Raw genomic sequence first — 27,660 nt, forward strand, 5'->3', positions numbered from 1 at the left:
TTCGGGGTGGCCGCGCGGCCTGCTCCTCCCGCTCGGCCTCCGAGGCCGCATGGCTTCGGCTTCCGTTCCGCTCGCGGGCCGCGGGGTCAGGGACCTGCTGCGCTTCCTGCGGTTGGTGGGCCAGCTCAAGGTGAGCGGGCGCCGGTCGCGCCGTCCTGACCGCAGGCGGAGGGAGCGAGGCGCGGGGACGGGGCCGGTGGCCGGGCGGCCAGGCCGGGAGCGTCTGGACCGCGGGGTACCCGGGGCCGGGAGGAGAGCCTGGCTCGGGAGGTTTCGGGAGCAGCCGGCGCGGGGATGTGCGAGGGGGCCCCGGCCATGGTCGCCTCTGCTCGGGGCTTCCGACCCCACCGGGGAGGTCGGGGTGGGCTCCGAGCAGGGGTTGTGAAGAACTGAAGCCGCCTGTCCCGCCGATGTGACGTGGAGCGCTTTACATCTGTCTCAGTTACTTCCAGAAATAACAGGACATTTTTTTTACAGAGGATTTCATATATGTCACGCTGGAGTTACGTCATGCGCGTGTCCCACCCCTCCGTCGTGATTTTGCAGAACTTCTCTCTAAGTTCAGAGCAGATGATCTGTTTCATGCCACTATGACTACTGTTTATAAGATTCTTTAGAAATGTAGACTTAGGAGGAAAAAGTGCAGTCTCGGAAGATCACAGCATGATCTGAAAAAAGCAAGAGTCATGACTGGTGGTAGCAGGAAGTGATTAGAAACGCCTTTATCCCTTCTGCTTCAGAACTTGGAAGTCTGTCACTTGGTCAAGTTTCGAGCTTTCACCACAGTATTTTCTACTTGTGTTGAATGGGATTGTTTGAAGGCAAAAAGTCCCAACTCTTATAGTTGACAGGAATAAGGTACTTTACAGTTTACGTCTAAAGGACTTGTATATGTTCCATAATTTATATATGTTACACAGAGTAAACTGACTGTTGGACTTTTGTGTTGTATGCTTGTGGGTATCTCTGTCTGTCTTTCTCTGACCTCACTGGTTTATTTGTTTCCAGATGTTGATCATTTTGGTTTGTGGTTGTTAGGGCCTTCCAGTCCATTTTGGCTCCTAGCGACCCTGTGCACAGCACAGTAGAACGCCCCTCTGGTCTTTTTGCGCCATCCTCTCACCTTCCAGCGCTGTTTCAGTCAATGCTCCTCTGCTATTCATAGGGTTTTGATGGCCAACTTTTTCAGAAGTGGGCTTCCGGGTCCTTCTTCCTAGTGTGTCTTAGTCTGGAAATTCGGCTGAAACCTGGCCAGTATGGGTGACCCTGCTGATATTTGAAATGGCAGGGGTATAGCTTTCAGCGTCACAGCAACATGCAGCCACCACAGTATGACACCCATAGATGGGTGGTGTGGTTCCCTGACCTGGAAATGAGAATGCTGAATCTTAACCACTAGACCACCAGGGCTGGCCTCATTTTGGTTAGTTAAGCATTTTTTAATACATTATAAAAGCATGATCCTGCTTCTGGTCCCTATTCCCTGGACTTCTCTTGAAGAGCGTAGCAGATAGTTAAAATATTTATTTTTAAAAACTTCTTTTTCGCTTCTCATTTTCATCAGAGAGTCCCACGGACTGGCTGGGTATACAGAAATGTCGAGAGGCCAGAGAGTGTGTCAGATCACATGTACAGGATGGCAGTTATGGCTCTGGTGACCAAAGATGAGCATCTCAACAAAGACCGGTAAGCCGAGGTGAACTTCGCTGCTTGTGAGGGGTCTAGGAGTCTGCACCACTTTTCATGACGGAGGCCTGTGTCTAATTCTCATAGGTTAGTTTATGTCAAGAAAAATTGTTTGAGACAAACCATACAGATTTCAGGAGGAAGGATGGGGAACTATGTGTGTTGATTGCTTCAATTGTTGTAAATTGCACTCTGGGTTTTTTCTTGACAAGTGAAAGACCTGCCTTGGTCTCAAGGATACTAAGTGTGATATTAGGGTCTCCACGGACTTGAAGGTGAGTGTGTTATGTCTAGAATTGTATCATTGTGTTAGTACACCATGTACTTTTATCCAGCGCCCCCATTTTTGAGGTGTCTTTCTGGAGTGGTATGTGCAAGATATAGCTGAGAAAGAAATACCCTCCCCCTCTTCAGTTAATCAACAGTGTTTAAAATGCTTTTTGAGCACAGGCCAAAGTTTACTAGCAATATAAGACAGTAAATAAATCGCACATGAATTACACAGGCCAAAGTTGGCTTCCAAGAAAAGCACGAACTAAGTGATGTTAGAAAATTAGCAAAGTGTTCTAGAAGGAGAGATCACTGTTCTTGAGTGACTTTAAGGGAGGGGGCAGACTCTGAGATGAGCTCTAAAGGGCTGACTAGGTAGAGAAGTGGGAGAAGGCACAGCACACCGAGGGAAGGGCGTAGAAGCCAAAGCTCTGATGGGAGGAAAGTCCAGGTGTATTTTGGAAATGATAAGGCAGTCGATTTGAGTGCAGGAAAGGGCTCGTGAGGGAGCCTGGGGAGCCCTGTTCCTCTGTAGATGGTGTGGAATGGAGGAGATTTTTGACAGGCAGTATCAGATGAACCCATGTCGGATGGAGATGAACTTAAGAGTAGCCTGCAATTTGAACTGGATGAGAGAGAGCCTGCAGGCAGGGACACCTTCAAGGAGGCTGTCGTCCTTTTACGGCCTTGGTAATAGCGGGAACAGGAAAGAGGCTGGCCCTCTGGGGCATTCATCTCATGACCTGTCTGTGTTATTTTGATAGTGATTATCCTAATCACTGGTCATTATCACTAATAATCATAACCATTTGTTGAATGATCAACATGTGCCAGAAACAGACATTATCAAATTTAATTGTCATATCAGCCTTGTGAAGTATCATTACCCCTTTTTTACAGATGATAAAATAAAGGCTGACAAAACTGAGCATTTAAAGAAATTAAGTAACTTGGCAAAGGTCACACAGCTAATAAATGTTGGCTGCTGGATTCGAGCTCAGATCTGTCCGGCTCTACCTATTTCTCTATAGAGGGCCTCATTTTGACATCTAACTAGTGTGTTGGACAAATGATTGTTTCTGAATTTTTATCAGTAAGTAAATGCTGTAACCAGATTACCTCCTGGCTTTGTAATCTGAAGTTAGCAATCTTTTAAAGTGATATTTGAGAAACCAGCCAGTTTTTTTTAAAAAATGCATGCTAAAAATGTCCCCTGCCCTCTCATGTATTGTGTTGAATAAACTATCAGTTTTGATTCCGAACTGTTGCCAGCTGGCAGAATATAATTGCTTTAGAAAATACTGCATTAAAATTCTCTATGAGGGTGGAGAAAGAAAAATGTATTATGCAACTTCAAAATAGTGTAGAGGAGGAACCTGTAGTGAATATAATTCTGTGTAATTATTCACCGTTTCTTGCCTGGTCAGATGTGTGCGCCTAGCCCTGGTTCACGATATGGCAGAATGCATCGTGGGGGACATAGCACCAGCAGATAACATCCCCAAAGAAGAAAAACATAGGCGAGAAGAGGTCAGTGTTGACTGTTGACTCCGTAAGAGACCGCCGGAGAAAACTGTTGCTGAAACCAAGCTAAGTTTATTAGACCTGTTGCAGTAAGGGAGAGTATCTCCTTGATAGAGCTTAACAGTGTCTCAGGAAGGGAAAGATCAGGGAGGATCTTTATAGTGTTTTAGGGCCTGGGCTGGAGGATGTTTCCGTGGATCTTCCAGGATGGCTAACTAGTTGGGATCGCACAGAGTTTAGGACATGATGGCTTTGGATTGGTGGGATTGGTGAGGCGAGGTCTTAAAGAGGGTCTTGAAGAGTAAGCTGTTGGTGCTTACTCTCTTTTGGGTAGTTTACCATCTTACCTTCCAAAACTAAGGATTTCCTGGAGTAAGCTGCGAATGGGTTTTTGCTTGTTCTCAACCTTGTTTAACACAAGAGCAGGAAAGTCTGCCTGCTCCCAGCCTTGTATAACATGGGGACAGGAAATTACATTGCTTTCCCTTCTCAGTATGTGGACATAGATAATATGGCTTTCATTAGAACAATGGAAACAGCTGGAACTTGAAGGAATTCTCGATGCTAGTTAAGCTCTTTGGAGAGAAGTTCTGTACATCATAAGAATAATCATTATTTAGTAAATTTTAAATTAGTCCTTTAATTTAGTGGTTAAAAGTAAAAAAAAAAATTTGCATTAGAAAGAAATGAATAACATCAATAAAACATTGTCAGTGTTGATTTGGGCTCTAAAGCCAGATCCCAGAGCCAAAGAGGAAGACATATTTGGGGCAGAGGATGGGAAATCCAGGAAGGCTTTTTTTTTAAATGCCGCCTGGCTGGTTCTCAATTCAGGGATTCTTACAAGCTACTTTGACTATAGGCCAGAGATCCTAAGTTACTAAGTGGACTGATCCTTTATCAATATGGTTTGACAGGGCAGGTGAGCTTAACTAGCTGTTCCCAGAGCTGGAGGGAGACTAGAGCTCAGTAGCCAACAGCATTTTACCCCTCTAGAGGGAAGAAGATCCATGAGGAATTCCACTTTAGGAGTTCCGACACATCCTAAATTATGGGAACAAAGGGACTAATGCAAGGGATGTGTTCTTGCTGCCAAAATACAGGTCCAGAATATAGGCTTCAGCCTGTATCGTGTAAAAAGGGAGGAAGCTAAGGAAATAGTTGTCCATAGCAGTCTAGACTGTCATGAATAAAGAATTCCTAGATTGATTGGCAGAATCAATACAAAAAGAAACCATTAGCTCAAGATTCTGAATTGCGGAAAGGAATTAGCCCTGAACCAGAGGATGTTGAGTAGTGACCAATGACATACAGTAAAAGAAGCGGAAAAAGCTCCCCAGTTCTACAGCTCATTTCAGGATGTATGATAGTTTTATGCAAGGGTAAATCTGGACATTGTGGAGGAGAAATCACCTCCTGAAGCACCAGTGGGTAGTCAAAGACCTTAAGTGACACAGAGAAGAAGACAAACCGCCCCTATGCAGGTACACCGTGAGTTTGAAGTTTATTCCACAGAGGAGCAAGTCAGAACCTTCTGAAGAAAAACCAGTCCATCAGAAGCATCTCCAGCCACTGGAGATGAGAGAACACCTCCTACTGTCCTGACAAGGCTGAGTCTGGGCTAGTGATGCCCCACTGAGGGGCAGAGAGGGGACCTGAACCATCAGGGAGGGCACGGCGGTGTTCCTGGACGCTGTCTCCTGGCCGTGATGAAAAGCCTGTCCAGCCTCATTAAACCTCCTGGCTGATGCCCACTCCCTCATTCACAGGAGAGTAAATATCAAAATCAGAAGGAACAGGGGAAACATCTTAAAGAACCACAAGTTCTTGAACAAGAAACCAAAGGCTTGGAGAGCGCTGATCTTCTGTTGCTTCTTCCTGCTGCTGGTTAGGGTTTGAGAACAGAGAGAAAGATCTGGGTGGTGAACAATGCTTTATGCACATGGTATTTATCAACAAATTTGCATGTCTGAACCATGCATTAAGATAGTTAAATGAAAGTTTCTTGGCTCGAGATGAATGCACATAATGAGAACCAGGAAGCCTCATTTGTCCAGAAGCCAGCCAACTGTATCAGAAAGGCCTTAAACTGAAGTAGGAGGAAGGAATATTCTTGATAAGCCTGGAAGGCTGTTTGTTTTGGAAGAGAGCAGGTATTAAGATGAAAGGGAGAATGAGGGCATAGACGAGAAAATTAGGGGCCAAAAGCAATACTTATAGACTGATTCCCCCTCCTAAATAGGATAAAATAATGAACTCTATATTATTACTCAAGTTGATAAATGATGTCTCGTGGGGATCACCAAGAACTAGTGGCATGCTTGACACTGAAATACAGCAATGGCAGGTTATACTCCTTTGCAAAGGGAATAACATATTACAAGTTGGAAGGCAGAGTCATGGTATGTGTGTATGTGTGAGGGTTGAAATTGCTAAAGAACCGAGAGGTTAAAACGAGATGAACCAGACTTTATTACAGGAGTGAAGATGGCAAGAGGGAGAAAATGAAAAATATCATGAACATGTGCCAGATAAGGAGCATTTTATATATGTTAACTATTTAAGCCTCACAACGGTCCTTTCAGTGAGGTACCATTATCAACCCCATTTTACAGACGAGAAACCTGGAAGACAAAGAGGTTAAGTAACTTGCTCAGGGTTCCACAGCTAGTAAACGGTGAGCTGGCTTTGAAACCCCGTCTGAAGCTACAGTTTCGCATTAACTACTGCGCTCTTCAGCCTCACCAGGGCTGTGTAACGCTCTCTGGATGCTTGTCACAAAACTGACACAAGACATTTGCTGAAAGCTTCATTCAGCTCAGAACTTGAGGCAAATTCTTGACATGCTTTGCTAACAGGAAGAAGCTATGGAAATGATCATTCTAAATCTGCATGTGAACAGGGCAAAACAGTACAGAAGTAGGAGTGGCGGGGCTCACCACCAGGAAGGGAAAGTCTGGCATCTTCAGCCGTGTACCGTGGACAGGGAGGGTTCGCAGGGTTCATGTACAAAGATAGGCATGATTCTGTGGCGTATGCATCCAAACAAGGAATATTGACTACCTAAGAGATCTCAAAATGCAATTCTGATTGTGTAATAACAAATGATATCAATGAGTTTAGATCCACAAAAATCATTACTCAGTTTTAGGAAGAGAGCAGCCACATATTTGTTTGTTATCTGTTTTGTTTTTTAAAGGACATGGTGATTTTAGTCAACAGGAAGCTTATTAGTAAGTTAGTCATTGGATGTGATCTCCAAAAAGCCAATTCAGTCTTAGGCTGCATATATAGGGGCATAGTATCCAGCATGATGGAGGCAGTGATTCCATTCTGTTCCACTGCTCAGACCACACATCAGTCACCTTAAACGGAATAAAATAATCCCTTGTCAAAGCAAGACTTCTATGTTTGTGTTCTAAATTTTTAGATTTTGATATACCTGTACATATATGTTACTCAGTTTATTCTTTTTTTTTTTTTGAAGAAGATTAGCCCTGAGCTAACTACTGCTAATCCTCCTCTTTTTGCTGAGGAAGACTGGCCCTGAGCTAACCTTCATGCCCATCTTCCTCTACTTTATACGTGGGGCGCCTACCACAGCATGGCTTGCCAAGCAGTGCCATGTCCACAGCCTGGATCCGAACCGGCGAACCCCAGGCCACCGAGAAGCAGAATGTGCGAACTCAATTGTTGCGACACTGGGCCATCCCCCCAGTTTGTTCTTTTCTGACAAAAGCAATGGGCAAACTTGTGTTTCTGGAACAGTCTAGAGAAAGGCAATCTATTTATAAAGACGCCTTTGGTTTTTGAAAATGCAAAGTATTTTCTCAAATATTTTGCTGAGATTTATGAAAAAGAAACAAGGGAGAATGCAGGTGCAAAATACCTTGTAACTTTCATACCAGTAAGGGTGGTGTGACACTACCAGCCATTCAGGATGGTGATGTTCCTGATGAGACCAGTTGTTGACACTGGCAAATACGGTTTGCTCAGGAAGTGGTTGTATTCTGTAACCTTTTTTTCCTCCCAGTAGCAAAGAAATATACATACAAATATCCATTTTTATTTGCTTTTCCTCAACTCATAATTTGATTTCATAAGACCTTGGTCACTTTTGTGTAACCATTTTGCCAAAAGTAGCACAACCGTATTCTTTTCAAGGAGCCTGACCTCAGGTTAGAGGAACTGAAGCAGATTAAGAGGTGTAGGGTGAGGATGGTGAAGGAATTTGAAGCCATTTGAGAGTAAGATGCAGACCTCATGCCCCCAAAATGTGATATTTTAGAAGGATGCTGGAGCAACACAGAAATGAAGGAAGAGACAGGAATGAGGGTGGCTCTCGGGCTTGGGAGACTAGAAACAAGTACAGAATACCCTCCGCTCTCTTAGTCTCTCATCTCTGCTTTTCCTTGGGTTTTGGGTCTCTCAGGCTTCTGCTCGTGGCTTCTCTCTCCCGTTTCAGCTGGACAAGTCATGCAGATGGCCCCGAGTGGCTCATTTGAGTTACATGGCCATTCCTTGGATCATCACTGTGGCCGCAGAGATTCTGACCCAGCTGGGTCACTGCCCACCTGTATGACATTGAGGTTGTGTGTGAGGGAGCAAAGCAGGAGGGATGGAGTTGGCCATAGAGGAAGAACTGCAGGGATGATTTTCAGCTTGATGTAAGAAAGTACTTTCTGTCTGCTGCCTAAAGTGCCTTTGGGCAGCTTCTTGAGGTGCTAGGTTCCTACCACTGGATCATTTATGGAGGGAGGGCAAGAAGGGTACGCTGATGCTGCTGAAGGGCTCAGATACTACCTGGATGGTTTGGCCAATTACCCTCTAAATATGCCCTTTCAGCCTGTGAGTCTCTGAGTCTACAAAATGCTATCATATAATTTCCTTTGTGCTAATAACTGCCCGTGTGTGTAGTGCTTTACATTTTGTGATAAAAACATTAACAATAGAAAATAAATATATTAGTGTACAAAGAATTTCTTTGACCTTTATAATTCAGTGTTACTTTCCTGTTCTGTCCACTCTCAGGTTTGTTTTGAACTCTAGTATGCTTACGATTAAAATTTACGTGGGCATCTTGCAGTTCATCCACAAGATGTGAAATCCTTGACCTCACTTCTGAAATTTCTGAGCTCATCTCACACCCTCCGCATTGTTCTTTTTTGTGTCTGGTGTGCTGCAGGCCAGGAAATAAGTGCTCAATGAAGCTCATATGAATAAATACACTTATTTATTTAATGTACGCTGCCCTCCTTGTAAGCCATAAATATTGCCCAATGTTCCATTGTCCCTTTGGGAGTTATTTGTAAGAGTTTGAGCCCATTATTTAGTTTTTGTAGATGAGTTGTTAAATTAGATAAATGGGAACATGATTAAAATAATGGTTTGATATTTCAGGAAGCTATGAAGCAGCTCACCCGGCTCCTCCCAGAGGACCTCAGAAAGGAGCTCTATGAACTTTGGGAAGTAAGTGTATATGATGGATTGCTTTTTATTTACTATAACTGAATTTATATAGCTCATCGGTGTTTCAGTTGACTAAGATGCTCTTAACAAGCTGTATCTAACTTTTTAGTTCCTGGTCTGTGTCTGTTTCTCTCCGCCCAGCTGCTGCAGGAATTTTCTCTTGGCTAATAGAAATTTCTCTTCCCTTCACTTTCCCTTGTCACCCTAATGCCTGGTATGGATTTAACCCCTGGATTTCCTGATGCATTACTCTCACCCCCCGACCCTACCAGCCCCACACCCGCCCACCCATTTCTGGTCCTTGAAAAAGACGCGGGCTTTGGGGTAGTTTGCCCTGCCGAGCTCCCCCGCTGAGCCTCAGAGCTGGCAGAATTCCCTCCCCACTGTCTCGTGAGGTGAGCTTGAGTAAGGCAGGCGTTTCCTTCACTTGGGAAGACAGGAACAGGATGGAAGTGCCCGGGCTCGAAATCCCGAAGCATTTCTCCTGGAAATGCCGTTTTACTCAGTGGTCAGATTCTGGAGTGTGCTGTTGTTTCTGTGGTTTAGCTGGATCGTGGGAGGAAATAACATTTTATTTTAAGGCAGTGGAGTGTGATGCAGAGAGCAGGGGCTTGCAGCCAGAGAGACATGGATTTGAACCCCTCCTCCTGGCTCCATGCCCTTGGGTGAATTACTTGGCTCTGGTCAACCTCTTTCTCCTCTAGAAAATGAGAATAATACAGCTCCACATGCCCTTAGGCATGGTTAGGAAATTTACCAAGTTCAGAGAGCCGGTTTGTAAAAAACCTGACCTAAGCTGAACTCATTCAGCTGCAAAATCTTACCCAAATCAACATGAGGCTCATAGAGTCCCCACTCATCCCACTTGGTGTGAAAATTAGCATGCTTTGATGTAGTCATATTCATCTGTTTGGTAACCGAGTCGGCCCCAGACCCCACTAGAGATTTTCTGAAATATATACTATATGTACCATTTTATTTTCTAAAATAAAGAAAACACCAAAAACTGGAACAGTTCTGGCCTGAGGATTTAAGATGAGAGATTGTGGGTCTTTAGTACCTACTTTGTCAAATAATTGTGAAAATTAAATTTGGCAAAGCATTCGAGATGTGGAGCCGGAGCCTGGCTCAGGTGGTTATCTGTTACCAGGTCTAACAGGGTTTCTTTAGGAAAAGAATCTCTTGTTCCAAAGTATGGACTTTTAAGTGAACTTTTGGAACGCTATGAATTGGGGAATAATGGAGTGGAGTTGGGTTGCATTTTATACATAAAAAGAGAAAACTGGCCCCTGAGCTTATGAAGCTAATCTCATGTATCGTTTCTTAAGGAAGAAAGACCCTCATAATTTGAATATCTTTTACAAGAATTTGTATGCTTGTGCCTCCTAATTATTATAGACACGGTGGCGGCATCTGTTATTTTCTTAGTTAGCCGTCAACAACTGGCTAAATGAAGCTTACTGCAAAATTTACTTTAATTACAACAGTATCTTATCTTCCAAATGAAGATTTGGAAGGCACAGTGACTACAGCAGTCACTTAGGAAGACTTTGGATTTGGGAAAGTATAAAACACAAAGCATTAAATGATTTGATAACCCCCAAACAAGTAATGATTTTATGATCTTGCAAAAGTCGTTGCTTGAATTCATTAAGCTGTTAAAGATCTCAGGACAGATAGCCAGCAGCCACCCTGGAATGTGACATCCTCCTTTCAACTTGTTGCATCCAGGCAACCAGCAACTTAAAAGAAGCTGGCCATGGGTTAAATTTCTTTATTGGTAATACTGTGTGGGATGTTGAGGACTGATGGGGAGGAGAAAAATTGTGAGTTTTTTAACTTTCTGACATGAACGTTTGCATACTCATTTTTGCATACTATGAAAGGGTCGGGGAACTCTTTTTTGTTTTTGTATTAAAGGTCAGACAGGAATAAATAAGGACCATAGAAATAATCAACAACGCATTCCCAAACAGAATTATAGAAATTTATTCATAGAAAATATTATTCATGGCTCTTAAACTCTCCTTAACCAATTCACATGTTCCTTGGAATGAAGTAGTGGCTTTGGGTCAGTAGGGTGAGGTTGAGAGGGGCCCCAGAGGTACAGACTGAGCATACTATTTAAGTCTCGGTGTTTATTCTCGAGTGGAGTGTGAGTGTGTATGTGTATTTAGACACTGATGGGTGCAAGTGTGTTTGAACTTATCCGGGAATCATTAAACTAAAGGAAAATGTACATCTCTAATATCTAATATTATTTTGTAGAATGAGTTTTGGACATTAGAATTGTCCCTAATTTCCTTGACCATTTCTCCCCATCTTGTGCCTGTTAAATTCTGCTGTTTCAAGAACTGGGGTATCACTCTCTCTATGTACCGAATACATGCTTTTTAGAGCCTACAGAATCTTTTGACAAAAAAGCCTAGCTCTAGGTGATACCTAAGAAGAAAATATTGCTCGCATGCTCACTCTCTCCCTGATACAGGTTGAATTGTGCCCCCTAAAATTCATATGTACCTCCCAGTGAGACCTTATTTGGAGATAGGATTTTTATAGAGATAATCAAGTTAAAATGAGGTCGTTCCCGTGAGCCCTAATCCAATATGATTTGTGTCCTTATAAGAAGAGGAGTTAGGACAAAGAAATGCACATTTTGGGAGAATGCCGTGTAAACTTGAAAATGGCCATCTGTAAACCAAGTAGGGATGATGCAGGGTCAGTGAGCCGAGGAGTCGAAAGAAAGATCTCTTAGACTCTCAAGATCTGGCAGTAGTGCTCTTTTATTTAGAGAATAGTGTGGAATAGCATGGGGACAGGACCCATGGGCAGGCAGAGCTGGTGCGTGGGGACAGGACCCACGGGCGGTCAGAGCTCCTGCTGCTGCCTCGAGTTGAGGGTTAGGGCTAATTTTATAAGGCATGGGTACGTGACTTATTTTTACTGGAGAAAAGAAAAGATGATGTAAAAAGTCATTAAATGATTTCAGTGCAGATGGGGTCTGGTTATTGTGCGGTCATATAACTTTAGATATGAATCTGGCCATATAGATTGGCATGTAGGTGAGGATGCCCTGGGCTTCTCTCCCTGGGGCGGTCCTAATTCATACCATAAAAAAAGTCCACTGGGTCTTATAGTTTGGCATGCAGGCCAGGTCACCTTGGGCTTCTCTAGCTGGGGCAGCCTTAATCGACATCAGGGAGGCCTGGAGCGGATCCTTCCATCACAGCCCACAGAAGCAACCAACCCTGCCCGTACCTTGATTTCCAACTTCCAGCCTCCAAGACAATGAGTCAATAAATTTCTGTTGAAGTCACCCAGTTGTGGTACTTTCTACAGCAGCCCTGGCGAACTAATTTTTTCTCTCTCTCTCTTTCTTCCTTTCTCTGATACGTTTTGTACTATGCAGTGGCTACTTTATTACAGTCTTAGCTGTTTTTAAATTATCTCTATATTCTGTCACTTTTGTTCTTTACTATATCTGTTAGAGTTTCATAAAGTTAAAACAGAGTAAATCCATTTCCAACTCCCTTATTTTATGGATGGGAAGACTAAGGGCTGAAGAGCCTTACCTTCCCCATGGTCTCTTAGCCAGTGGGTGACTGCAATATTGTGCTTTATAAGAAATATATGTATCTGGTCATTCAGATGTCCGGAATGTATTTCTCACATATTTCGTCTTCATCTGCAGTTCCTGGCTCACAGCTCCCAAGACCCTTGGGATTTCCTAAGTGTTGATAGTGATGCAGATGTATTTTGTTATGTTAATGAAGGTGCTTTTGGGCTCCACTCAAGGGTGGGGCTGGTTGCCGGGAGAACCAGCCATGTGATCAGAGGATTGAACGGGGGGGGGGGATGAGGTTGAATCACTTGCCAGTGGCTGATGACTTAGTCAGTCATGACATTGTAATGAGGCCTCCATAAAAACCCACAAAGACAGCTCTTATTTTTGGAGACCTTCCATGTTGGGGAACCAGAACTGTTCTATCTGCTACCCTGCCAGGCCTCAAACTCCAGAGGACAGAAGTACCTTTGTTGGGGACCTCGTCCTGTGTATCTCTTTATCTGGCTTTTGATTTGTATCCTTTAATATCCTTTGTAATAGATCTGTAATCTAGTGTGTAAACAGGTTTTCTTGAGTTCTTTGAGCTGTTCTCGCAAATTAATCAAACCCGAGGAGGGGGGTCATGGGAACCCCTAGCTTGTAGCCTGTTGGTCAGAAGTACAGGTAACAACCTGGGCTTGCGACTGGCTTCTGAACGGAAGGCAGTCTGGTGGGACTGAGCCCTTCACCTGTGGAATCCGATGCTGTCTCCCGGTAGATGGTATCAGAAGTGAATTGAATTTTAGGACACGCTGCTGGCGCCCAAGAACTGCCTGCTGGTGTGGGGAAGCGTCCACACATACACACACACTCACACAGACACACAAACGTACGTTGGCATTGGGTCCAGGAGCCCTTTTACAGAGACAAAGCTAAGCCACAAGCCTACCTCCTAGTTCAGCATTTTCTTTATGTCATTATGCCACATGTTGTTAATTGAACAAGCATTTATAGTTCTTTTGTATTGATGATACCGTTTCAGTTATTATTAATAGGAGATTCTCTTGGTTTCCTAGGGCTGCTGTAACAAATCACCACAATCTTGGATTGCTTAAAACAACAGAAGTTTATTTTCTCACAGTTCTGGTGGCCAGAAATACAGATCAAGGGCAGGGCCTGCTCTGAAGGGTCTCGGGGGGATCCCTCCTCGCCTCTCCCTCGCTTCTGGTGAATGCCTCTACCAGCTCTGGCACTCCTTGTCTTAGGGACACATCGCTCCCATCTCTGCCTGGTTAATCAGATGCTGTCCTCCCTGTGTCTGTATCTGTGCTCAGAGTCCTCTCTACTTATAAGGACGCCAGTCATTGCATTAGGGTCCATCCTAATCCAGGATGACTAGCTTAATTTGGTTATGTATGCAAAGGGCTTATTTCCAAATAAGGTCACATTTTTAGGTTCAGGTAGACATGAATTTTTGGGGAATGCTATTCAACCCAGTACACAGACTCTTATATTAACCTAAGGATTTTTATAATTCATGTCCAATTTAGTACATGGACTTTGATATCAGATTTCCAGGGTTCAAATACTGACTCCTCTGTTTACTAGCTGTGTGATTTTGTGCAACTTACTGAACCTCTCTGTGCCTTAATTTCCTCATCTATAAAATGGCAATAACAATAGTATACCTATCTTATAGGGTTGTTTGGCAACCAAATTTATTTACATATGTAAAGCATTTAGAATATTGCCTGACACATAGCCCTATTTTTCCTCTGTCTCCAGTCCATATGTTCTGATTTTGATGCAAGAAAATATGGTCATTCTGTACCCAGGGAACTTAGAATAGTACTAGTTACAGAGAAAATGCCAGTTGATTGATTTCTGAAATGTTGATCACAGCCATTCACCATGATAAGTAGCTCTCCACCCAGAGGGTTGCATCTATTTAAAGCAATTAAAACATCCTTGATTATAATGTTTCTTTCACCACAGAAATGTGAAATCAAATTTCAGCAAGCCAAGAGAAAACATTTTCATTTTTTTCTCAAAGTATCACAGAACGATGTCCACCCCACATGCATTTCACTTTCAAGAAATATCCCTTTGAATCCCAAGGCACCGCAGGAGCCACTCCCCCACATGCTGAATGTCTGGCACACACCCTGCATTTTCTCTCCACCTTGTCTGAAGCTCAGTCCATTGGAGATACAGTTGGGTTAACAAGTACCCTTTTAAAAATGGCTCCGTGTTCTATCCTTTGAAGTACAGGTGCAGCATTTTGTGGGGGAGTTTGATGTAGAGAGCATGAGGATCCTGGGTCCCAAAGGGAGAGTCATGAGGACATGGGAGAGTGGAAGATGCAAGAGATCAACATCATATATATCAGCCCTTGAGTCAGGGCCAACCTTTCCCCAAGGGGGGAGTGAGGAAACCTGGGATCCTCCTCTCTTTCTGCCCTTCCCTTCTCTTTAGTCCCCCGTGCTCAGGACCTAGAGCTTGTATCTCTTTCCTCCTTGAACTCCGTGTCCCCTCTGTCTCTGGCCCTACATCAGCTATCCATCCCTCTCTTCAGACACCTACTTTGCCGCTTCTCCCCCAACTTTACAGCAAATGATCTCTTCTTCTTCATTGAGAAAACAGAGGCTTTCAGATGGGAACTTTTTCAGCTTTTTGTAAGCCTGGTGCATTTGTTCACACACCCTGTGTTGAAATAAACCTCGGTGGATGCCACATTTCCCTACTTCCTTCACAACCAGATGGGTAAGGCATTGTCTCCTCCCCCTGACTCACAGCCCACCGCAGTGTGACTTAGCCCCACCTTGTCCTGCTTTTGCTAAGGTCAGAGGCAGCTTCTGTGTGGCTCCAGCCAGCAAGCCCTTCTCTGCCCACGTGCCACCTGACACCTGGCTGCCTAGAAGATGTTACTGAAGTCCTCTCATCCCTCGGGTCTGTGGCCTGAGCGCTCCTTCCTGATTTTCTCTGTGTCTCTTTGGCTGGTCTTTGTGAGTTTCTTCAAATGCTCCTCTTCTTGGCCCATCTCTTCAGAGCCTACCTTCCCTTCCAGGGCTGTGTCCTTGGCCGCCTTCTCTACACACTCCTCCTGGGCTTCAGTGATCACATGCTGACTATTCCATATATTCTCCTAAAAAATCTTCCTCCTGAGCTCCAGACTCGTAAATGCAACAGCCTAATGGACAGCTCCACCTACATATCCAGCTCACCAGGTTCACGAGCATACTTATTGTCTTCAGCCATTTTTGTTATTTTTAAAACCTTTCTTATTGAAAAATAAAACACAGAAAACCACGCAAAAACCAGTGTACAGCATAATGAGGTATTAGGAGGATAACATCCTTGTAACTACCATCCGTGTCAAGATCTGGAACTTTGCCATTCACCCCAGAAGCCCGTTCCTGTGCCCTGACCCGAAGGAAGCTCCCTCCCTTCCTCCAGAAGGAACCGCTGCCCTGGTTTTCATAGTGATCACCTGAATTTCTGGATGGTTTTATCACCCAGGAGTTCACCTCTGGATATTTTAGCTTCATCTTGCCCATTTTTAAAATCGTAATAGGTCTTTTAAATCTCCTTTAGTTCTCTTTCTTACAAGTTATCCTTTTGAGGATCCAGACCGCTTGGCCTATGGAGTTTCCCATAGTCTGGGTTTGGCCGGTTTCACACTCACGATGCAGTTCATGTTCCTCCATCCTCCTCTTTTCTGCAGATTGGCAACTGGACCCGGCGGCTGGATCAGACTCAGTTTGATCCTTTTGTCAAAACTGTAGATGATGTTGGATTCTTTCACCGAGAGGCACGTAATGTCTTGGTTTTCTTGTTGCTTATATCCCTTAATCCTTTGCGGTCGCAGAATAGTGATATACTAATGTTTTTATGTCATTTTCATTTAGTAGCTGAAATAATTTTATTACTAGATGCTTCTTCCTCATCTGCTCTTTGGTTGCAGTTCCTATAGGAAAGGTGGGATTTCAAAGGCTTGACTTTGGTCACTTCCTGGATAGCAGGAATAGTGGGTAGTCCAGCCTCATTCACCTTGAGCGTGCTCTGGCCAGACCCCTGTTTTGTTTTTTACTTTTAAATAGGAAATGTTCTTTTAAGACCGCAATATGGGTACTAGGGGTGCTCATTGCTACTGAGTTGGTTATTGTTTCTATGCTTTTTAGTAGACATAGCGAGAATATGTATGTGTGTGTGTGTATATATATTTTTATATATAAGATGCCTCGTGAGTTTATAGTGATATTTCCAGTTCAGATTTAGTACTGCACAGTTTTTACTTAACCTTTTCTAATTAGGTCACATATCCTTTCTTCTACTCCAGGAATCCTGCTTATGCAGGCTTTATCCTTCTTTACGCAGGTACCCATCTCAGAATAACAATAGTATATACCACCGTCAATTCTGATTACTGAAAACAGTTTAAAAAATTGTTTTGCCTGTGCTATCTCCTTTCTCCCCCTATTTTTAAAATAGTTGTACTACATCTACAGTGTCAAAACAGTTGACTATTACATTCTCTGTCCTCTCTCTTTTAAACCTTGTTTAATCTTAGTTCTCAAGCAACTGTCTAGTTGATGCTCACCATCAGTCCTTATGTCAGTGTCTCCCCCAGTCCCTTCGCTTGTCTGCAACATGTTCTCTAGTAAGTTCTTCAGGAACAATATTCCTTAACTTTTGCATGTTTATGATAGTTCTCTGTGTTCTTTATACTTGAAGGCCAGTTTTCCTTGCTATAAAATTCTTGGCTCCCCGTTTCTTTCCTTGAATATCTTAAACATGTTATTCCCATTTTCTTCTGTCAGAAAGCATTGCTGTCAAAATCTTATCATAATTTTATTTTCCTTATATGTCAGATGCTCTTTTTTTTTGCATAGGTGTCAAAGGATTTATTTTTCCTTTTCAGTCTGGTAATTTTATTAGTGTGTGTCTTAGTGTTGGTCATTCTGAGTTAATATCCTTAGGTACTTGGTGTACATTTTCAATATATACTTTCAAATTTGTGTTTATTTTTTAATTTCAAGAAAATTTTCTCTTTTTAAAATTTATTTTTTATTGAGGTAACATCATGTAAATTTCAGGTGTACATTATTATATTTCAACTTCTGTATAGACTACATCATTCATCACCAAAAGTCTTATTTCCATCTGTCACAGTACGAATGTGCCCCTTTAGCCCTCTCCCCCCTCCCCTTGCCCTCTGGTAACCAACAATCTATTTTCTGTATCTATGTGTGTGTTTATCTTCCACGTATGTGTGAAATCACACTGTATTTGTCTTTCTCCATCTGACTTATGTTGCTTAGCATAATACCCTCAAGGTCCATCCATGTTGTCACAAACGGCAAGATTCCATCCTTTTTTATGCTGAGTAGTATTCCATTACACGTAAGTACCACATCTTCTTTATCCATTCATCTGTTGCTGGGCACTTAGGTTGTTTCCAAGCCCTGGCTATTGTGAATAATGCTGCAAAGAACCTAAGGGTGCATATATCTTCTTGAATTGGTGTTTTTCTGTTCTTTGGATAAATACCCAGAAGTGGAATAGCTAGATCATATGGTAGTTCTGTGTTTAATTTTTTGAGGAATCTCCATACTGTTTTCCATCGTGGCTGCACCACTTTGCAATCCCACCAGTGGTGTATGAGAGTTCCCTTTTCTCCACATCCTCTCCAACACTTGTTATTCCTCATCTTTTTAATAATAGCTGTTTGGATAGGAGTGAGGTGATACCTCATTGTGGTTTTGATTTGCATTTCCCTAATAATTAGTGATGTTGCGCATCTTTCAAGAAAATTTTCTTGAAGATAGTTTTTCCTTTTGCTTTGTTCCCCCCTCCACCAAGACTCCTATATATCTGTTTCTTGGTTCTTCTTTGCCTGTCTTCAATATTTGTCACCTTCTCTCAAATCCTTTATATCGTCTTCATTTCTTTTTGACTTTTAAACTTAATCTCCTTTTCAATTTCTGTTTCTCTTAAGTCATTATTCATCATGTTTAATTATCCTCGTGTTCTTTAGTGCTTAGCCTTCATTTCTAAAATGACTTTTTCTTTTACCTCTAATTCCTTTTATGTTATTCTTTCATGTCTTATTTTCTTAGTATCTTTTAGTTCTTTTTGAAATAATTTTTTGTAGATTTGATCCTTCTAAAAACAATTTGAGAACGTCTTTCTGATGTGAATAGTCTGCAGAGATATTTTCCTTATTCTCTTTCTCTTAATGGTAAGTTTGTATGGATCTGACTGCTGGGCTTTTTCTGTTGCTCATTTTGATGTGCAATCGGTTTTCCTGAACTTTTGGAAAGAAACTTGGTTCAGATAGCTTTTTTAACTTCATAGAGCTTCCTCTTCTCTTTTACTTACTTATTTTTTTAAATATAGTATTATATTTGCTTTCAGAGATTTGCTGGCTTCTTTCCCCTTCCCCACTTTTATTGGACTTTTTCTTTTCTTCATCTCTGTTATCCTTATCCCACTCCATTTTGATTCCACCCCCAGCAGTTCCTCCTCATGTGGGGCCCTGTCCAGGAAGGGACCCCAGGAGATCAGACTGGCGAATTCACCACAGCTGGGGTTGTACTCATCTGCCGTAGGAGCAGACAGGATCCTTCCCAGTGTTGGCCTCTGTTAAAATTCAAGGATTCTGTGAACACCTGTTGGCTATTTTGAGATTCTCCTATTCTGGGGTCTGTCAGATGCCTGATTGTTCCTCCATGCTTCCTCCCAGATGGACGCTGATCGCATGTAGGGCTTGTGGCTGGAGGTGATTTGTCCCCGCTCCTGTATATTTTGCAGTTCATGGTTGTGTCATGTCCCTCAGTTTTGTTACAAATGTCATCCATGAGATTTCAGTTTTACTATGTCTTTGCTTTGTCAGGTTTTTGGTCTATTTCTTCTTGTTTGCTCCCTCTTTAGTTACCCAAGCAGACACTAGGAGGTCATTTTCAGCTCTCCCTTTCATTCACTTTCACATTTTGGTTCACTTCTTTGTCCTTAACATTTCTCAAATCTGCCCACTTCTCCCCATCTTCATTGCCGTGATATTAGGCCAGACCAGATTCTCGTAACTTCTCTGCCATGCTACAAAGTCTCAGAACTTGATTTCTCTGCGTCCAGTCTAGCCATTTTCCACACTGCAGCTGGAGTAGATCTTTTTAAAATGCAAATCTGGTCTTGACCCTTCTTGCTTGAAAGCTTTCAGTGATGTCCCATAGCTGCAGGAGAAGCTGAGGCCCTTTAGCATAAGCCACAAGGCCTCTCAGAGCTGGCTCTTCCTCCATCATCAGCCTCTTCTCTCCTCTTCCCCCCTGCAGTTCTCCATTCTGTCTTGCAGGAACTACTTGCAGCAAGTTCCCCAAAGATGCCACGGCTCCCTCTCACTTCTAGAGCTTTGTCTGTGGTATTCTTCTCCCTGTCCGGCCTCTTTGTTGGAAAGTGAAATTGAGGAATGCCTGAACCATTATTTTTTGAGAAAAAACACAACAATTTATATTTATGTATTTTTTAAAAGATTGGCACCTGAGCTAACAACTGTTGCCAATCTTCTTTTTTTTTATTTTTCTTTCTGCTTTTTCTCCCAAAATCCCCCCAGTACATAGTTGTATATATATTTTTTTCAGTTGTGGGTCCTTCTAGTTGTGGCACGTGGGATGCCTCCTCAGCATGGCCTGACGAGCAGTGCCATGTCTGCACCCAGGATCCGAACCAGCAAACAAAACCCCGGGCTGCCAAAACGGAGTGCGCGAACTTAACCACTCGGCCAAGGGGCCGGCCCCAACAATTTATATTTTTGAAAGAAATGTGTAGTTCACCAGAATTTGTTATAAAATGTGCTGTATTTCCTAATGTTCTTGACAGCTTTTTTCTCACTTTTCACAGAGGAAAATCCTAGACTGCTATGCTTGGAGTATTCTGTTTCTTTTTGTGAGATAAGGAACTTGAATTTATTAAATATAAATATATAACTATAAATGTGAATAAGTATTTAAGTAAAATGCAGTGATTTTTAAGTGCCTTTGAAATAAAACAAAATGTATTTGGTTTTACAGTAAAATGATTTCCCTGTACAATTTTAAGCTCTATCAAAAATCCAAATAGCTGCCTTTATAAGAATAACAAAAACCAAGACATCTTCAGTGATTCACATCACGTCACCTGCCAAGAAAGCATGACAGGTTCATCATCTGAATACATCTAGGGTGGAATTACAAATGAGAACTTCTCAGGGAAACCACTTGGGAGCGCTGTGGTCTTCATAGAAGAGTGATTCTAGATAGTGTTATTGCGACTTGTGGTCATGTGACATGTGTCGTGCTCTAAGAAGCAGACCTCCTAGAACTTCTTGTTTCAGGTCTGCACTGAGGGGGGGTGCCAATGGGAAGAGGAAAGGTCAAAAAGCTGCTCCCCTCCACTGCCTTCACCACCTCCCTGCCAGCAGCACACACACACACACCAGGGCGTGTAAAATTCACAGACCCTGACTGTGTCCTCAAGAGCTAACCCAGAGGGACCTGATTCAATCCTCCTGCTGAGAAAGTAAGGACAGAGATTCCCAGTATAAAATGGCAACGAGAATTAAATGAGAAAGCTAGCAATTCACTTAAAAAGGAACAGGAAACCTGACAGGGAAATAATTTGAGAAGCGAAAGATAAAATATTAGCTTAAAGTTAAAAAGACCTAAACCACTCAGGTGGATTAAAGAATAATGATCTTGAAGACAAGATGCTAAACAAGAAGAAAAATGCTTGAAAGTGTCAACATGGACAAATGAGACTTGGAGGCCTCTGGTGGAATATATGAGATGGTGAGCGCATGCTTCTTGCATGCAGTGCTGGTGTTAGGCTGTGAGATTACAGGGGAAGCGTCTCTTTGTATACAGAGCAATGTGGCCAATACAGAATGTGCTTTTAGCTGTGACTCTGGTTTCAGGTGCCAGCCTCAGCTTTCCTGACCACCCCATCATGTAGCCCTCCTCATGCTGCTTTACTTATCCCTTTCCTTAGGAGTACGAGACCCAGTCTAGTGCAGAAGCCAGATTTGTGAAGCAGTTAGACCAGTGTGAGATGATTCTTCAGGCGTCTGAGTATGAAGACCTTGAGAACAAACCTGGGAGACTGCAGGACTTCTATGATTCCACGGCAGGTAACTCAGTGCTATTGTCAACAAGCGTGCATTTTAATTCGGCTTACTCCTAGTCTAGAGAATAACGTTATATTCGTGAAATCCTCTGTTGTTAACATCTTCTGACCCTTTCCTATGGAGCATCTAAAAAGACAATTGTGGGATTCGTGGTGAGAGGCAGCCTGGTGCATGAGAGCATTGCCGCCCTGGAGTTGGAGCGCCAGGTTGACATTCTGCTTCTGCCACCTGCTAACAGTATGTGCCCCCCAGCAATCTCCTGACCTCTCAGAATCTGTGTCCTCTCTGAAATCTGGGAATCTTAATACTCACCCTAAGTCATAGGTTGGTTTTGAGATTCAGGAGAGAGAATGTATGTGAAAGTGCTTTGTAATTTGTAAGTGCTTTATAGATGTAAGGTCACGTGAGATGGAGGTAGAAATAGAGATTTAAAAAGGAAAATCGCAAACAACTGAAGTGCCCATCATCGGTATAGCACTTCATAGCCCGGACCTGGAGTCAAACTGCTTGGGTTTGAATCCTGGTTCCGCCACATACAATCTGTGTAACCTCCAGTAAATTACTCAAATTCTCCAGGCCTCGGTCTCCTTGTCTTTAAAATGAGGGTGGTTACAGACTCTGCTTTATTGAGCTGTTTGAGGATGTAGTGGGTCAGTTCTCAAGAAGTGCGCAGAATAATAGTTGGCAGAAAGCCTTAGCTATCTTCGTTTTGATAGGGTTCCTAGACTGAGGAGCTAAGTAAGCAGACGTGTTAGTGATGGCTGGCGTTCATGTCGCTCCTGGGAGTAAAACTTCCTCTCTTCCCCGAGGACTCCTCGGGCTCAGCTCAGCCTCCATCTCCCTGGAGAGTGCTGTTAGAGAGAGCCTTTCTGGGACCTCAGGCCCCTCACGTGGCCTCACCAAACAGAGGAAGGTCCCAGCTCACACACTATGTCCTAAGATATGATTTGTGTTATGTGAAGTTGATTCAGTTTTTCTTCTCTCTTTTCCAGCCCCACTACCTCGGCCCTAGACAAGACCTCATTATTTCTCCATCAGACTGTTGTTACAACCTCCTAACTTAACCTGCCAGGCTGGCTAGTTCATCCCGCACGTCTCATTTTTTTCCTTCTTTGTAGATCTAGGTATCATCACGTCTTTGTTTTAAAAACTTTTGTGGCTTTCCTCTTCCTAAAGAATAAAATCCTGACACTTTTGAGTGGCCTGAAAATCTCTCCCGTCTAAGGCCACTCATCTCTCTGGTCTCCTTTCCTAACCTTGCTTCCTAACCTAACCTAACCTGTCCAAATTAAGCATTCTTTGGTCTAGAGCTTGCCATAGTACTGTCACTATCTGACTTGCATTCTCCTGAGTGATGTTCCTCTCTAATGGGTTCTCTTCCCAAAACCCCATTTGCTCACCCTACCAAATAGTAAGCTGTCTGAGGACCAAGACCAGCTTTGTCTCGTCCATCTTTGATAGGTATAGGCAGTGGTCAGAAATGTTTAACGTTAGTTAAAGAGAATAACATTGTAAATCAGAGGTCCGCAAACTATGGCCCGTGGGCCAAATTGGCCTGCTGCCTGTTTGTGTAAATAAAGTTTTATTGAAATGGCGACGCCCATTCTTTGTGCATCGCTCTGCTGCTTTTTCACTACGACAGCAGAGTTGAGTAGTTGCAACAGAGACCATATAACTCACGAAGCCTAAGATATTTACTATCTGCCTCTTTACGGAAAAGTTTTGCCAACCCATGTTATAAGCAATGACTGGGTTCTGAGATAGCATATTTCACTTAAAATGTAAGTTTATGTGGTTCTTTGTACTATTATCTTCTACCTTGATACATTTACAATGAAAAATAGAAAATGAAACATGAAAATAGTAGTAGGATAAAAAACATGGGAGCTGGAAGGGTCATCTAGTTTAAACTACACATTTTATTGAAGAAGAAACTGAAGCCCAGAAAGATGGTGACTTGCCCATAGCTGAGTTGAAATTAAAATTCACCGCACTTTCTACTCTGGTGCACTGCTTCTGTTAAGAAATTAATAAATAAAAATAATATAACTGATGTAGGAAGTCATTTCTCACTTATCTCAATAACTAATGCCTGAAGGAAAAAGAAGAAACAAGTTTAATTAGAGGTGAAGATGTGGACTGTGACCGTAATGAGGATTTTGAAGGGGACTTTGGGCTTTGGTTTGATAGCACTTATATTCTTATTTCTCTGATTCAGTCATAACTTGATGTTCTCTTTTTCTTTCTTTTCTTTTGGACACCTTGTGTGTTGAGGAACAGCATGGAGGCCAGTGTGGCTAGTGGGGGTAGATGAGAGGAGAGGGTGGGAAATAAGCGCAGAGAAGTGGGCTGAGGCCCATATGGCCTTGAGGGCTGCGCAGGACATTGGCTTGTGCCTGCGTGAGATGAGGAGTCCTTGGAGGATGTGGAGCACAGAACCGATGTGATCTGACTTGTGTTTTGAAAATGTCACTAGGGTTGGAAGCAGGGAACCAGTTGGGGGCTATGGCAGTTTCACAGCGAGAAAGATGGTGGTTTGGACCAGGGTGGTAGTGGTAGAGGAAGTAAGAAGTGGTCAGATTCTGGATGTATTTTGAATGAGGAATCCAAGGATTTTGGCTTGGGCAACTGGAAGAATGGAGTTGCCATTAGTTGGGGAAGACAGGGGAAGAATTGATTTGGGGGAAGAAAATCAGGGGTCCCAGAAGCTGAAGGAAGAAAGTGTTTCAAGAGGGAAGGAGTAGCCATCAGATTTAGCAGCATGGAGCTGAGTGGTGTCCTCAGTAAGAGCAGTTTTGGTGGAACAGTGGTAGTAAAAGCCTGATTGAAGTGTGTTCAAGAGATGATGAGAGCAAAGGATTGAGAGACAGTGAGTATAAACTATCCTTTTGAGAATTTGCTTAAAGGGCAGCAGATAAGTGGGGCTGTAAGCTAGAGAGGGATGCATGGTCAAGTGAGGGTGGGTTTGTTAAGATGGAATTTAAAAGAGCTTGTTTATATGCTGATAGAAATAGTCAGAGAAAGAAAGGGGAAAGAATTGCTGAGTTGGAATGTAATGCACAAGTGGAGAGGTGAGTGGGGGCAGTTCATCCTCAGTAACAATTATTAGTAGTGATGAATTCCAGGGTGTGCCTGTGGGAGGAGTGACTGAGGTGGGGGCACAGAGAGAGCATTTCTATAGGAGAGGAGGTGACAGAATGGAGAGGCCGGATTATTGGAAGGATCATATATGTGAGCATTGAAATCAAGAATTAACAGTGGGTGGCGTTAAAGAGAATTGACGATGAACTTGAAGCTAGAATTTTCCAGGCATGAAGACTTGAGGTTCTAAGATGTTTATAACCAGGAGGGGCAGTGAGTGGTTAAAGGGGTTCTGGTCACCCAATTTCCAACACAGGGTTGGGGGGGTCCCTCTACATTACCAAGCATTCTCAGACACCAGCTGGGTGTCCTACAATCCAACTAAAGTCTGACACTATCTACCGGGAGATGGCCTCAGATGCCACCCAGGCCCACAAGACTGCTCTCCACTTCACATGCCAGTTTGCAAACCCAGGTTGTCACATGTGTATGTTAAAGGTTCCAACGGCCCCGTCCTTTGGTCACAAGTTAAGGGCTCAGTCCCACAAGACTACCACCCCCTGCCCAACACACACACACACACACACACACACACACACACTTCATATGCCCATTGCAAGTCCAGGTTGCCACTTACTCTTCTGACCTAATGGCTATAAACCAGAGGTTCCCAGGACCCCCTCCTTGGGTTCCACTAATTTGCCAGAGCAGCTCACAGAACTCACGGAAACGTTTTGCTTAACTGAATTACCAGTTTATTATAAAAGGATGTAACTCAGGAACAGCCAGATGGAAGAGATGCACAGGGCAAGGTATGGGGAAACGGCATGGACCTTCCATGCCCTCTCCAAGCGCCACTCTCCTCAAACTTCCACGTGTTCACTAACAGGAAGCTCTCCAAACCCAGTCCTTTTGGGGTTTTATGGAGTTTTCATTACTGAGACATGATTGATTAAAATCGTTGGTCATTGGCAAGTTTCAGCCTCCAGCTCGTTTGCCCTCCCCAGAGGTCAACGGGTGGGACTGAAAAGTCCAGCCCACCAATCTTGGGGTTGGTTCCTCTGGCAACCACTCCTAGGGGCATTCCAAAAGTCACCTCATGAACATGGCAAAAGACACCTTTATTGCTCTCACCACATAGGAAATTCCAAGGTTTTAGAAGCTCTGTGCTAAAATGCAGACTAAGACCAAATATATATTTCTTATTAAGACTCCCAGTGTCACAGTGGTATAGTCTGACAGCATGACCTTTACTGAGTGGGGCAGAGGGTGGCCTGGAAGCAGTGAAGAGCATGGCAGACAGGCCCAGGCCTGGTGGTGAGAGCTATGTGAGAGAGAAAACAGCCACCACGTGAGAGGGCTGCAGGGAAACTATCCTCATGACAAGCCGGGTGTCAGGGCGAGAAAGTGAAGGAAGATTCAGAGAAGAGGGTGAGCTTGGGAACGAAATGGAATAGAGTTTACTGTGGAATGAACAGTAAGCCACAAAAGCCTGGCAAGAACAGACAGTCAGGCAAGACATGCGGGTTTAACAGTCCCGGTGCCAGCCACCAGCCACCTAAGACAGCAGCACAGATCTGCCGGTTTCAGTGTAAAGGTGTTTGCAAGAGATGTTTGCCTTCCTGTTTGCCTCCTAGGAGAGCCGAGACCCCAGGTCTTCCTGCTGGTCTTTTCATATGTAGGTGCTTTGTTCCCCTTGTTTAGCTGCAAGTTTGGCATGGGCAGGGAGGTCGTCAGCAATCTGGGTCTGTCCTACCTGAGTTTCCCGGTAAATTCCTGGTAGAGGCATTCAGGGACTGCCTGGCGGAATTTCCCCCAGCGCTGCCTAATCGACAGTTCCTTACTCAGTGGCATCTGGGGTGACAGAGAATAGGCTCCCAGTGGTCCCCTTGGGCCCCTCTCTAGGACCTGGGCTTTTGTTCTTCTGCGTTGGAGTAGAGTGTGGGTTAGATCCCAGAATCAAGCCCCTGACACGCCCTGTGATCAAGCTAGGGAAACGGACGTATTCTCTTGTTACCACACAACATTGGGGGTCTCTTGCCCGATGTGCATAAAAAATGCTAATTATTACAGCGTCAGCTTTTGGGAAAAGAAATGTGGCTTTATTTTGTGAGATCAGTCGGCAAGGAGACAGGAGCATGCGCCCTCAGATCTGTCTCCCTGATCCAGGGCTTGGGGCACAATTGATGGGCTGAAGGGCAGAGTGGTCTGAAGTGTGGAGATAGACGATTGGAAGTAAGAAGTGAGGTAACTGTTGATCTGTGCAAGCATATAGTCAAGCTTCATTCCGCTTCATAGGACACACGGTCACAAAACGGCCGTGTCACTGTGGTCTGAGGGTGGAGTTTTTAGCTCCTTGACTCCAGAAAGGTCATTTATCAAGCATTTGCACAGGCCCAGTTGATGGGTTGGTGGCCTCAACTGGCCTGAACTGGACAAGGGGTCTCAGTTCCTGAAAGACAACTCTTAATTACTCTGTTGATAAGATGGGGTCAGTTGAACTGGTCCGGGAGGGCCTGCGGTTTACATTGTCAGTGTCTTTTCCCCTGTCTTTTGCTTTGCAGGAAAATTCAGTCACCCTGAGATAGTCCAGCTTGTTTCTGAACTCGAGGCGGAAAGAAACGCTAACATTGCTGCCGCCACCAGTGAGCCGCACTCCTGAGATAGTCTCTAAGTTGCTTCACTCCTGTAACAAACATTTTACTTTTCCGTTTCATGTCACTGTGTTTTGCCACCATCAGGCTGTTGATTTCCCCAGATGTGAGTCTGTTTATTGTCAGTTGTCTGGACTCCAGCAAAAAACCTGATACCATTTGGGCAGCGAAAGAAGCTCCAGAACAGGATGTGGTCACGACAATGCTATAGGTGAAGACTTGGGGTGACGGGCATGCCTTTTTGTGAACTAAATAAATAAATTTTAAAAACCTTA

General features: G+C 43.5%; 1 protein-coding gene across 5 annotated transcripts; it reads left to right on the forward strand.

Annotated features, from left to right (window-relative positions):
• Positions 1-27,660, forward strand: HDDC2 (HD domain containing 2). 5 transcript variants are annotated; one of them, XM_046677433.1, is made up of 8 exons: positions 1-130; positions 1,565-1,686; positions 3,384-3,486; positions 8,881-8,949; positions 16,218-16,304; positions 21,515-21,653; positions 21,774-21,887; positions 22,643-27,289. In XM_046677433.1, exons 1-8 carry the CDS (start codon positions 50-52, stop codon positions 22,660-22,662), a joined length of 735 nt encoding a protein of 244 aa, XP_046533389.1. In that variant the 5' UTR covers positions 1-49; the 3' UTR covers positions 22,663-27,289. The 5 variants fall into 5 exon arrangements, with proteins under 5 accessions (XP_046533389.1, XP_046533390.1, XP_046533392.1 ...); XM_046677434.1 differs by lacking the exons at positions 21,774-21,887; positions 22,643-27,289 and adding an exon at positions 27,296-27,660; XM_046677436.1 differs by lacking the exon at positions 21,774-21,887.

This window comes from Equus quagga, chromosome 11, assembly GCF_021613505.1.
Source record: "Equus quagga isolate Etosha38 chromosome 11, UCLA_HA_Equagga_1.0, whole genome shotgun sequence".
In the NCBI taxonomy this organism is placed as follows: Eukaryota; Metazoa; Chordata; class Mammalia; order Perissodactyla; family Equidae; genus Equus; species Equus quagga.

Bases quoted from the DNA above. Each gene is read 5' to 3' on its own strand.
- HDDC2 (XM_046677433.1), top strand. From the start codon at position 50: ATGGCTTCGGCTTCCGTTCCGCTCGCGGGCCGCGGGGTCAGGGACCTG. The intron at 8,950-16,217 runs GTAAGTGTATAT...TCTTTTCTGCAG, and splicing joins AGCTCTATGAACTTTGGGAA to ATTGGCAACTGGACCCGGCG. The intron at 21,888-22,642 runs GTATGTGCCCCC...TCTCTTTTCCAG, and splicing joins GCTTCTGCCACCTGCTAACA to CCCCACTACCTCGGCCCTAG.